The sequence below is a fragment of the Pipistrellus kuhlii genome, unplaced genomic scaffold (assembly GCF_014108245.1).
Source record: "Pipistrellus kuhlii isolate mPipKuh1 unplaced genomic scaffold, mPipKuh1.p scaffold_m20_p_1, whole genome shotgun sequence".
NCBI classification, from domain to species: Eukaryota; Metazoa; Chordata; class Mammalia; order Chiroptera; family Vespertilionidae; genus Pipistrellus; species Pipistrellus kuhlii.
In genome coordinates, this window is record NW_023425404.1 from 6,741,989 (window position 1) to 6,754,600 (window position 12,612).

General features: G+C 44.0%; 1 protein-coding gene across 1 annotated transcript in view; it reads left to right on the forward strand.

The window, feature by feature from the left end:
* Positions 1 to 1,912: 1,912 nt before the first annotated feature.
* The window catches only part of GTF2A1 (general transcription factor IIA subunit 1), a 40,569-nt gene continuing 29,869 nt past the window's right edge, over positions 1,913 to 12,612 (forward strand). Inside the window, exons 1-2 of the mRNA XM_036429862.2 lie at positions 1,913 to 2,372; positions 5,833 to 5,934. Of these exons, the coding sequence (XP_036285755.1) occupies positions 2,343 to 2,372; positions 5,833 to 5,934 (132 nt within the window). The 5' untranslated portion in view covers positions 1,913 to 2,342. The remainder of the gene's footprint in view (positions 2,373 to 5,832; positions 5,935 to 12,612) is intronic.

The following is a 12,612-nucleotide window of genomic DNA, read 5'->3' on the forward strand; positions in this document are numbered from 1 at the left end:
GGAATGGTATAACTTTCCAGGTCGATGGTCAGCTGATATTAACCAAATTACAAATGTTGGCAGACTCATAATTCTATATATGAAGAACACTCTGATTTGCTGTGCATTTTTAAAAATCCAAAATGTACTGATGGGGATGGTTCCCCACTCATCTTGATTCGAAGTGCTTTTAGCGCTGCTTCATTCTGAGGGAGCATCCTGAAAACATTGCTTTTCCTCCTGTTGGCTGACAGGACAGTGGAGCAACTAACATATAAAACTGTTTGCACATGGCTAAAGACTGTGGTAATTTTATGACATCATGGACATTTCATATCCATGAAGTAGGAATTGGGGCTCTGCACCAGGTGCTGCTTATTTCCTCTTCTCTTCTGGAGAGGGCTGAAGGAGATCCCTGGCGAGAGGCATGTTGATCTGAGGAGGTCCTTGCCGAGGAAAGACTCCTTTGCATTTTTAAAAAGTGCTCCCAGTTATCTCCAACAGGCAGCCGTGCAGTTCCGTGCAGGGAACTGCGAAGCAAGTGAATGATAAGAGTTGAGTGGAGGATCATATGGCCTTAAAAGGAACCCCAAGGTTAACATATTCTTACCTATTCACAAACCTATCCACAGTTTCCTATTTTATGAGCATTATGGCCTCTGCTTTCTCTAATCAAATTCCTTTATGTCCTAGCAGATTGCATCTGTTTCTCTCTCTAGTAGGACGTCTGGTATTCTTCAAATCTGGTTTCAGCGACATAAAACTTGGAAATTTTCTTTTGCTTTACCCTTTGAGGATAAACTCCCTCACTAGTCCCAACTACATTCCGTGTCTCTCGAAATCCCTAAGGACAAGAAAATTAGGTACTGTGAATGTGCCTTCTACACAGAGCATCCTCTATTCTGTTTAAAATGTTGACATAAAGGTGGAATTTAGCTTAGGCAAAGTAGGTCAGCACTCTTAATTTATAGTCGCTTTCTGCCCGCTCTCTCGCAGCGGCAGGCCACGTGAGTTGGCGGATTGGGGCAAGTATTTCAGACATTAGTACATGCTGGCCATGTGCAGTCACAGAATTTCGGCAATACATTAAAAAAAAATACTGAGAATTACCCTTCTGTCATAAACCCGTACTGGGTGCTTGGTGTGCTTTCTTGGTAGTCCCATCATCGAGAGGAATCACTTAAAAGCAGAGGCCAGACCTTGGGGAAACTATATAAAACCCAGAGACTTTTTTAAGCTGACCTGGTAGCGACAAACAACTCCAACATTTAATTCTGGAACGTGTGCACAGCGGGCCCACGTCGGCTTCCAACGCATTTAGGAACACTTAGGGACACGTACGCAATTTTGTAAGGCAAGGCCCACGCCTGCGAGATGCGCCAAGGCCGTAGCGCGGAGTGCGAGCCAGCCAGCTCCCAGCCTCGGCGATGACACCGCATTTAAAACTCTGCCCTCAGTCCCAGCGCGCCCGGGCCCGGAAGCCGGCCACGTGACCAGCCCTGCGCGGCCATTCCTAACCCAGGCAGCTCGTCACCGCCCCTTCCACATCCACTCGTTCCTCCGCGGCGACGAGGAGGAGCAGACACGCCCCCACAGGAGGTGGTCCCACCGGCACCACCGCACTCGAGTGTCACCCGTGTATCCATCCACGCGTTTCCCACGAGCGGTTTGTTTGCGACCTCCTCACCGGCAGAGGAGCGGCCGGACACTTCCGCCTGGGCGCCAAACACTCGTGATCACGTGACTGGCGAAGCGACGATCCCCCTCCGCCCCAATCCTCCAGCCCCGTGACTCCGCCCACCCGGCGCCCTCCACGCGCGTGACGACGCGGCTCTCGCGGTGTCTCGCGCTCGGCCCCGCCCCCCGCAGCCCCCGCCCTTTCCGCCCCTCCCTCCCCTCCGCCCTGTCTCTCGGCGGCAGCGGCGGCGGCGGCGGCTCGCGCAGCTCGTTGGCTCACTATATAAAGGGAAGACGCGGGCGGACCGGACGGCTGGAGCTGCAGCCGGTGGCGGCAGCGGCGGCGTGGGGAGCGGCGACCGGTGGTGGCTTCCCTCCTGGGCGCGCGGGGCGGGCAACGCCCCCCGGACCCCTCGAGGGTCTCGGCTTTTTTTTTTTTTTTTTTAAAGGGCGATTCTCGAGGTTTTGAGCTTCGGGAGGTCTGCCCCCTCCCTCCTCCTCTCCCCGCTCCCCTCTACTCCTTGAGGATCCGATTTTGTTTTACCATTTTCCCCCCAGTCCCCCTTCCTCCGTCTTGCGGTGGCTTGTTTGGGTCACCCTCCGGTGTTTTTTTTTTTTTTTTTTTTTTTTTTTTTTTAAGCTTGTTTTCTCGGGGGTGGCCCCCCCTTCTTGTGTTGTGTGTGGAAATGGCGAACTCGGCAAATACAAACACCGTGGTAAGGACGTGGTTCGGTGGCCGGCGGGGGTGTTTCGTTCAGGCGGCAGCAACGGCCGGACCGGGCGGGGGTGGGGACGGTGGCGACTGCCGGCCTCGGCTCTTCCCCGGCCGCCCGCGCGGCCGCCGCTTCCCGCCTCCTTCTCCCGCCTCGGGCGGAGGGGCCGGGGCGCCGGGCGGGCGGCGGGCGCGGGGGGGCGCCGAGGGCGCGCGGCGGCGGCGGCGGGAGGGCAGGGGCCGCCGGCGGGGCCTGGGGCCGGGGCCGCGGCGGGGCGGTCCCGGCCGGAGGCCGCCGGGCAGGGGCGGACGCGCGGCCCCGGCCCCGGCCCCGGCCCCAGACCCCGGCAGGGCGGGCGGCAGGGCGGGCGGGGAGCCGCCGCTTCCCCCCCTCCCCTCCCCAAAGCCGGCCGGCCGGCCGCGCTGGCGCGAGAAGGGCTCCCCGACTGGCCCCCGAGCCCCGGCCGCGCCTGGGGAATTGGGCGAGTTCCCGAGCCCACGGCGACCCACTCCGGAGCCGTCCCCGGCTCCCGGCTGGCTGCTCGGGGCGTTCCTTTGGGTGTTTCTGGCGGTCGTGCTTAGGGAGCCTTCACTTGGGGCCATTTTATGTTTTTTTGTGTTTTTTTTTAAAGACGAAGGTTGAAAAGCACTTATCTCGGTTCCTTCCGAATCGGTAAAATGGCGAAGGGGAAGCAAAAAAAAAAACCAAAAAAAAAACAAACCCACGGTATCTCTGACTAGCAAAAGCACCAAAAAAGCAAACAAAAACAAAGCAAAACAAAGCAAAAAACAACCCAGCCTACGGTGGTCCAAGCGCCCCCCGCTTTCGCCTTGAAATTTGACTACGTCCCCCCCCCCCCCCCGTGGGTCCCCCCTGTTTTGGTTACTTGGCGAGATCACGTAGGGTTTGCAAAAAGCAGTCACATCCATAATAACCTTTTCAAGTCACCAACGCAATGTGATCACTAGTCCAAGCCCCGCTCTTTTTTATTTTTTATTTTTATTTTTTGTTGTGACCATGAAAAACACTTTTTCGCCCGGTCCCGAACGCCGCGGGCCAGCCCGCGGCCGCCCGACCCCGTTACCGTTGGCGACTCGGGTGGATCCATCATGGCTGCGGCCGCGGAGCCTGCCTTTCGGTCCCTGAGCCTTGTGGTCCTCCTCCCTTCGGCTGCCCTGTTTATATAGAGCCATTGCCGCTCTCTAATATAGACTCTGCCAGGATGGGAAGGTGCTTTTCAGGCCTACGTCACCGCCTCTCCATTTAAACACCAGATCCGGCTTTAAATAGTGAGCGCTGCCGAGAGCGGGGCTGGGAGGTGCGTGCTCCCTGGGCGGCTGGCGGGCGCGTGCAGAGCTCGGCTTTTATTCCCAGCTCCTTTCCTCCGAGGCTGGCATTTCGCACCCGACGGGCGAGGCTGCTTTCACGGCCCTGTTTTTTTTTTGATTTTTTTTTTTTTTGAAATGCAGCATCTGGGGTTTTGCCATCTTTGTGAGGGGAAAATGAAATTGCTGCCCTTTCTTTATATTTTCATGAAGAGTTTTTTTTTTTGTGTTTTTTTTTTTTTTAGCTCAGTCGCTTTCTGAATTAGGATATGGATGTGCATGTTGTCGGAATGTTTAAAATTGCTTCCTTACGTTATCTGTTAGCTGCAGAGGACTTGCCTTTGTGGTGGTTTGCTCCTCAAGTGTTCGGGGAAACAGATTAGAAATGTAACTCGTAGTATTGCATTATGTTTTTCTGTAATAAATATAGAAGACATGAAATGAAGCTTTCAAAGAAATAGAATTAAGTGCCTAAAGCGTCAAAGAAATAGGTTAAGTGCTTAAAGATAGGATTTTATGACCACAGTGAATTTATGTCAGGGGAAATTTTGAGTAATGAGAGTGAGTCGGCTTTGTGCAAACTGGATTTGAAAAAATTAAAATTCTAAGGAGATGGTGTTTTATTGCATGGGATATTGATATGTGCAATACAGAAATTAATTTATTTTCTAATATTACACTAGTGGACTAACATTTTTGAAACAAATCTTCTAATTAACCATTAGATAATGCACTGTGGCCCTTTAAGCTTGGAGTGTCTGTGTATTGAAAAACAGGACAAACATCCTAAATTACTTTGGATTTCATAAAATACAGAAACTTTGGTTCAAGTAAAGTTTATCATTTTGAGTAATAATTTGGAAATTAACTTATTTCAAATAGTGCCTATGTACTCACATACTTTTATAAATGTAAGTATTTTGAGGGCAATTCTACTGATTATTTATGCATATGCTTCATGAAGACGACAGATTCCCCTTCAACTATAGTGCTAATGAATCCATTATGTTAAGTTGTGGGTAGCTACTTACGGGTAATCTCTTGAGTAACTACTTTGTAAATGTATTTTTGTAACTTAGTAGTTAAATTGTTATCCTTAAGGTGCTACTCATAGGCAGGTATGCTTTCATTATATATAGAATCAAAGGTTAAATAAGGAGGCACTGTAGAGATACACAGTTTATGCATGAATAATTTAAAGTTCACAGAGGCTGATTTAGCAAAATAAAGAAGCAAGTTAGTGAGTGGAATAACAAAGGCAAGAACCCAGATAAATGAGTTATTTCTCTGGTTGTAATGAAAAGGAAAAAGTAGTTCTTACGGTTGAGACAAGTTGGATGGGGGAACTCATTATTTGTATATTTGCTAGGCAGGGGCACATATTCTTAAAGGGTTCTCTGTGATTAGGGTATTGTTCATAGTGATGCTAATAAAACATTTCTGTTTCAGGTTTGCTTACCAGAACAAACCATTGGTTTTATTGAATAGCCAGTAATTTTTCCCTTAAGAAAATAACAGAACCCAAATAAAGAGGCCTATTATCGATGGTATACAAACAGTTTAATGGGATAATCTTAAAAGTACAGACTAGGTAAAAACAAAACAAAACCAACAACCTAGAAAGTAGGTGATTTTTAAAATTTGAATAGTTGTTAGGTTCAGATTATATCCAGGCAATAACTATGGTACAAAAGGTTCACAAAAGTCTTAAGATTTAGTGACAAGGTTATGAGATATAGGGATCAAACCAAGTAAGGAATAATAGGAATCAGACATTGCAACCCATAAAACATTGGATCACAATAGTTGTTTTGACTACAACATTGGAAATTGTATGACCTTGTATGTGTAAGGACGTTTTCTGTATATGAATTGCAGTAAATAGTCTTAAACCTTTTTTTAAAATATGCATTCATCAAATAATTCCGTTTAAGGTAAATGACGTTTCTAGGATAGCCATGTCTTTTAACGTATCTTCTGAAATAAGTTGGAGATAGTTGAAAAAATTACTATTGTGTTACCTTGAATTTGTGAGAATGTTACACATTTTAATACATGAAATTTTTATTTAAAAATGTTTTCAATTTTTATTTTAAAATGTTTTTATTTTTATTAAAAAAATTTTTTTTAATTTAAAGCCTAAATTATACAGATCCGTGATCGAAGATGTTATTAATGATGTGAGAGACATCTTTTTGGATGATGGAGTCGATGAACAAGTACTGATGGAACTAAAAACTGTGAGTTTGTACTTCCCCCTTTTTAAAAAATATTCTCTTCAACTAAAGACTAATCCATAATTTTTCCATAGGATGGACAATTGACTTTGTTGTCAGATGAGAATAAGTGAAGGGTGCTGGTTTTAAATCCTAACCGTACTATCATCATTCTTTGTCACCTTAGGCAAACTTCTTATATTTTAGTGTCCTTATGTGTGAGATGGGACTTAGCAGTACTTACCGTACAGTTTTGTTTTGGGGATTATATGTAATAACCATATATAGTTTAGCACAGTGCCTGGCAATAGCATTAGCTATTATTAGTGGGCAGTTAATAATCAACATTTATGGTCTAATTATTTGGCATATCTATAAGTTTGTTTATGGCCTTAATGTACTGTATTCTAAAATGTGTTTATGTTGTAGAAATTGAATAAGTGCTTGAAGAAGAATTTCATGTTCTTGAGTTTGATTCTTTATATTGGCCAACTATTTTCCTTTGGGATCTGGTTTTCTGTCTTTTGGATTTCCTTGAATTTAAGCAGAAATATTTAGATATATTTATATCGCATTTGTGTTTCCTTGAAGGTGTAATGACTCATGAAATTTTGTAACATTTTGCCTTATTGCTCAGGATAGTGGTTCTCAAAGCATGGTGTCTGGACTCCTTTGGTTTTCCCACAGGCTCTTTCAGGAGTCCAAGTAATTGTTTGTCACATTGTGTCACATTGTGTGTAAAAGTGTTCTGTGAAAAGTGATCAGTTCCACTCTCAAGTCAAATGCGCATATTCTTTTCCTTGAGATAACAATTCTATATGCAGCAAAAGTTATTTATGTATATTCTAAAATTAAAAAAGTGTTTGGCCTTAACAGTTTGGCTCAGTAGATAGAGCGTTGGCCCGTGGACTGAAGGGTCCTGAGTTTGATTCCAGTTAAGGACAGTTATCTTGGTTGTTGGCTCCATCCCCAGTAGGAGACATGCAGGAGGCAGGCAGTGGATTGACAATTCTCTATCATCAATGTTTCTATCTCTATTTCTCTCCCTCTTTCTAAAAAAAAAAAAAAAAATCAGCCGAGACCGGTTTAGCTCAATGGATAGAGCGTCAGCTTGGGGACTGACGGGATCCCGGTTCGATTCCGGTCAAGGGCATGTACCTTGGTTGCGGGCATATCCCCAGTAGCGGGTGTGCAAGAGGCAACTGATCGATGACTCTCTCTCATCGTGTTTCTAACTCTCTATCTCTCTCCCTTCCTCTCTGTACAAAATCAATAAAATATATTTAAAAAAAAAATCAATGAAAATATATTTTTTAAAAAGGTGTTGGCTTAAGGTCAAGATAAGATTAGTGTTAATACTAAGAAATGCAAGTATTTGATATTCTATAATGAAATGGGTTAATATTTGGAGTATCTGCTTAATTCACTGAACTCATATTTCCAAATAACCAATGCATGATGTCGCAGAACTGGTTCAAAGTGAAAGATAATCCTAGCTGATTCCGCTCAGTGTATAGAGCGTTGGCCTGTGGACCAAAGGGTCCTGTGTTTGATTCTGGTCAAGGGCACGTACCTTGGTTGCAGGCTCCTCCCTGGCCTGGGCCCTGGTCGGGGTTCCTGCAGGAAGCAACTAATTGGTGTGATTCACTCACATCCATGTTTCTCTGTCTTTCCCTCTCTCTTCCACTCTCCCTAAAAAAGAGAAAAAAAAAAATCATTGGAAAAATATCCTTGGATGAGGATTAACAAAACAACAACAGAAAAAAAAGTGAAAAATAAAGTAATGGATCTTAAGTCAAGATTTTGTCAGGTTCATTGGTATATGGTTTCAGATTCTACATTGCAGCTAATTTTAAAGAAATCATTTAAAATACTTTTCCTTTCCCAATTGTAAACTTTTGGGAAGGCAGATTTTCTTTATTTACTCAATCCAAAATGACAAAGTAAATGGAGAAACAGATATGAGACTCCAGCTATTTTTCTTTAAGCCATTTCTCACTAACTTTATTTGGCACAGAGTTATTTTCACTAAAAATATGTAATTTATGTTAACGTGTAATGGTAACATTACTTTTAAATGAGTAAACAGCCCTGGCTGGCTTGGCTCAGTGGATGGAGCGTCAGCCTGCAGACTGAGGGGTCCCAGGTTCCATTCCAGCTAAGGGTACATGCCTGGGTTGTGGGCTTGATCCCCAGTAGGGGCTATGCAGGAGGCTGCAGATAGATGATTCTCTCCTATCATTGATGTTTCTATCTTTCCTCCCTCTCTGAAATCAATAAATATATTTTAAAAAGTAATAAATGAGTAAACATTAAAAATAATATTTTAAAATCCTCACCAGAGGATATGTTTATTGGTTTAGAGAGAGAGGGGTGAGAAGAGTGAAACATCGATGTGAGAAAAATTGATCAATACTTCCCATACAGGCCCTGACCTGGGATGGAGCCCGCAGCCTATGTATGTGCTCTGACCGGAAATCAGAAAGTGGTATTGGATTCTGAGGCCAAAACGTTTTAAAACTCCTGACTTAGAAATTGGGTATTGAGCTCATTTAGAGCTGTGTACAAATAAGTTAATGAATGCTAAGGAACATTAGTTGTAGTCTTATTTATCTATTCAATGGAAGTGTAGAGGCTGTAATTTAGAAACTTATAAGTAAATCTCACCTTTATTATGGTGATGAAGTATATCTTACAGTATTTATAGACAATTTATTCTGGGCATGTATAATTTTCAGTAAGAACCTGCTTATGTAGGGAAGGAAAAATAGATAGGTTTGAGTGAGATGAGATATTTATCTTGAGAGAAATGTAATGGTTACAAAAACTGAAGAGTAGGAATCTAAAAATATAAGTGAAAGAATGCCAACTGAGATATGAGTTGGAAGAAGAGCAGTATAAACTGCTCAAACTGCTTCAAGTATCTTGTGTAAATAAGAAAATAAGTGTAAAAACAAAGGAAAGAAGAATAAGTTTAATTTGATACATGGAGTAAATATTTCACAATTTATATTACACTTATCATCTTTTCAGTTGTTATTTTTCTGTGACCTTCTGTAGAATATATGACACTTTTAGGTGTAGAAAACCAATCCCGAAGACTTTACCCCAAGCCAACCTCTAGTGGTCAATCCCGATTATTTGTTATCTCTTACTGCTTTTCACAAGGTCTGGAGAATTGATTTTAGAAGAAGGCATTCTTTTCAAAGAGAATGAACTGTCTTTGAGACCAAATAACTTCACCTGCATTTTTATCACAATTGGCTTTTTAAAATATATATGCATATTTGTGTGAATGTATACAAGTGCACATATACACACACATATATGTATGTATAATATATTGTATAGAATATATAAATAATACATTTATATATATTTTATAGGTTATGCACTAATTTTTTGTTTAATGTTTAGTGATTGTTGTTTTTTTAATTGATTTCAGAGAGGAAGGTAAAGGGAGAGAGATACAGAAACATCAATGATTAGAGAATCATTGATTGGCTGCCTCCTGCATGCCCCCAAGTAGGGCTCAAATCCACAACAGGGGCATGTGCCCTGAGCGGAACCAAATTGTGACCTGGTTCATAGGTCAGCACTTAACCACTGAGCCATGCTGGTTGGGCTAATGGTTAGCTTTTAATATCACAAATGGTGGTTTCTTCAACTTTAAATCCCCAGCTTCTACCACAATACCTGGCATAGGTGATAGGCATTCAGTAAATATTAATTTAACTGGTTAATAACAAATGTGACTTCAGTATCTAACTGAATAAAGTAGTTTATTATTATTTTTTTTTATGGAGCACAGTTTTCTATTCTGGGTTGTGCTAGTAAGTGAGTTAAAAATAAAAGTTAGATTAAAATGAGTTTGTTATTTTAATTCTCTGCACTAATTTCTTCATCTCATTAGAATTTCTAGAATGTGTCCTAGTTTTAACAGCCGCACTGTCTAATAGAACTTTCTGTGGTGACATAAATCTTATATATTTGTGCTCTGCATTATGGCAGCTATTAGCCACATGTGACTATTTAAGTACTTGAAATGTGGACAGTAGAATTGAAATGAATTTTTATTTAATTATAATTAACTAGAGGCCCAGTGCACCAAATTCGTGCTCTTTAAAAAAAAATATTTTATTGATTTTTTACAGAGAGGAAAGGAGAGAGCGAGCTAGAAATGTCGATGAGAGAGAAACATTGACCAGCTGCCTCTTGCACACCCCCCTACAGGGGATGTGCCTGCAACCAATGTACATGCCCTTGACTGGCATCGAACCTGGGACCTTTCAGTCCGCAGACCGACGCTCTACCACTGAGCCAAACCGGTTTTGGCCAAATTCGTGCTCTTGGGGGTGGGCTCCCTCAGCCTGGCTTGTGCCCTCTTGCAATCCAGGAGCCCTTATGGTCCTAGGGGGCCTCATTTACAGCATATCCTATATAATAAAAGGCTAATGTGCAAATCACTGGTGGAAGCCAGAAGTCGGCTCATGGCTGGCAAGCACAGCGGCAGTGCTGGGAGCCTTTCCCGCCTGCGTGGCAATTCTAAGGATGTCTGACTGACAGCTTAGTGGACAGCACTCCCCCTGTGGGAGCACACTGACCACCAGGAAGCAGCTCCTGCATTGAATATCTGCTCCCTGGTGGTCAGTGCACATCATAGTGATCAGTGATGCCACCATTCAGTGATTTGCATTTTTTGCCTTTTATTATATAGGATATGCTATAGATGAGGCCCCTGAGAGCCATAAGAAATGCAAAAAATTCACTATTTACACATTCTCAATTTGCCTCACTTAAAATCATATTGCCCTCCTGTGGGGCATGTGCTGCACCTTGGGAACCACTGGGTTTGAGGCTTTTCCTCTCTGTGCTTCATTACTGAATACATAGACATATACCATGGGAACGGTAATCTCTTCTCCGCCTACCTCACTGGGTTGTCATGAGGAGGTTCTGAGGTAATAAACCTAGAAATGTTACACCAAGTAAGTGATGTCTAACCGGGAAGGGATTGTTATTTTTAAGCCCATGGGTACTCTTGCAGGTAGCAGGTGCTGATTGGGGGAGGAGGGCATGATTGTTTCCTGAGACTGTAGCTATTGAAGCTTTGCAGAGGGTTCTGCAGGCTTCGGAGGAGCAGGCTCTGGCCAGCAGCCCTGTAGGGGTGGTCATCCCTGGAGGCGCTGGCTGCGGGGCACTAGCGGGGCAGTGAGGCCAAAAGGGGAGTAACTGTCAAACCTTCCTGCTTAGTGCCATTCTCTAAATTGTACATGGCTGCTTGGCAGCTATAAGTCCTCCAAGTGCCTCGGGTGGGCGCGTGCTTTTGTTTGAGTTGACGGGGGGGAGGGTGAAGTGGAGTGGGGGGCTGGCGGAGAAAGAGATCAGGAGTCAGATGTGGGCTGTGGCTACCCCGAGGCTGGGTTTTCTCCCCTTCCAGTTAGCCTGCCCATCTCCCCGGGGGGTGCGGGGGCTGGGGTAGGGTGTTTGTGCAGGGGGATTGGAAGAGTTTCCTGTGGCCACTTCCTCTTCATTGCATTTCCTGGCTCCTGTCAGACACTCTCCTCAGACCCCTGGGAACTTGGCTCTGGCCGCCCCTCCCCTCAGTGGCTCCCTGCTACCCCTTCCCCACTTTGCTCACCTGCCAGTCTGGAGGCTGCTGGGGCACCCTGCTGTGTGCAGCATGGGGCAGGGGGTTGGGGTGTAGGGAGCAGCTTCAGTAAAGTTTAGTAAACCCTGGGTCTGTGGCGGGATTCGGCTGTGGCTGCGGGGCCGCAGGGGAGTCTGGCTGGGTGGGACAAAATCGCATGAGGTCCAGAGTCCTGCCCGAGGCCTCACAGCCCTTCCCACCCTGCTGAACCGTATGTGACGGTGTCCCAGCATCTTCCTCTATTAGAATAGATTTCCATTTAAATCGCCGTGTGTGGTTAGTGGCTACTGTTCTGAATCCTGCAGTTTTAAACATTTTTTGCTAATAAAAACTAAAATTAATTTTGTATTTTATGGTTTATAAGGGGCTTTGTCATTAGCCCTAGCCCTCTCCTCCTTTTTGGCCATTTCACAAACTTGCATAGCTTCCATATGGCTATGAAGGATTCAGCGATTAATTAGATTATGAGTTAAAATGAATGAGTGTGCATGTAATTTGAAATTTAGGTTTTCTCTTCTCTATTTTGAATTAATATTAGACATCTGGTAAATTATTGGTCATTTTGTTATCTCCTGAATAACACATAGTTTCTGGCCCTAAAGGAGTTCTTTAGTAGGGATTGTAGACATCTCTAATTTTTAAATTAGTATGTGTAACAAGTTCTTTAAGTGATGTGTGAAAAGAATAGCAATATTTTTATTTTATTTGAAAATTTTTTATTGGTTTGAGAGAGAAGATAAAGAGGGTGGGAGAGAGACGGGAACATTAATGTGACAGTGAAACTCATGGGCTGCCTCCTACATGCCCCTCGATTGGGAATCCAATAGGCAACTGTTGGTACACAGGATGGTGCCCAGCCAACAGGGCCACACCAGCAAGGGCTTTTGGTTGATTCTTATATTCCTGACCAGGGATCAACCTACGACCTTGGAGTGTTGGGACAGTGCTCTAACCAATTGAACTATTTAGCCAGGACTTGTAAGAATATTTTTGAAACATCTCTTAAGGCCTAGAGGTAGTGAGAGATTTCTTGGAGGCCATATAGCTTTGAT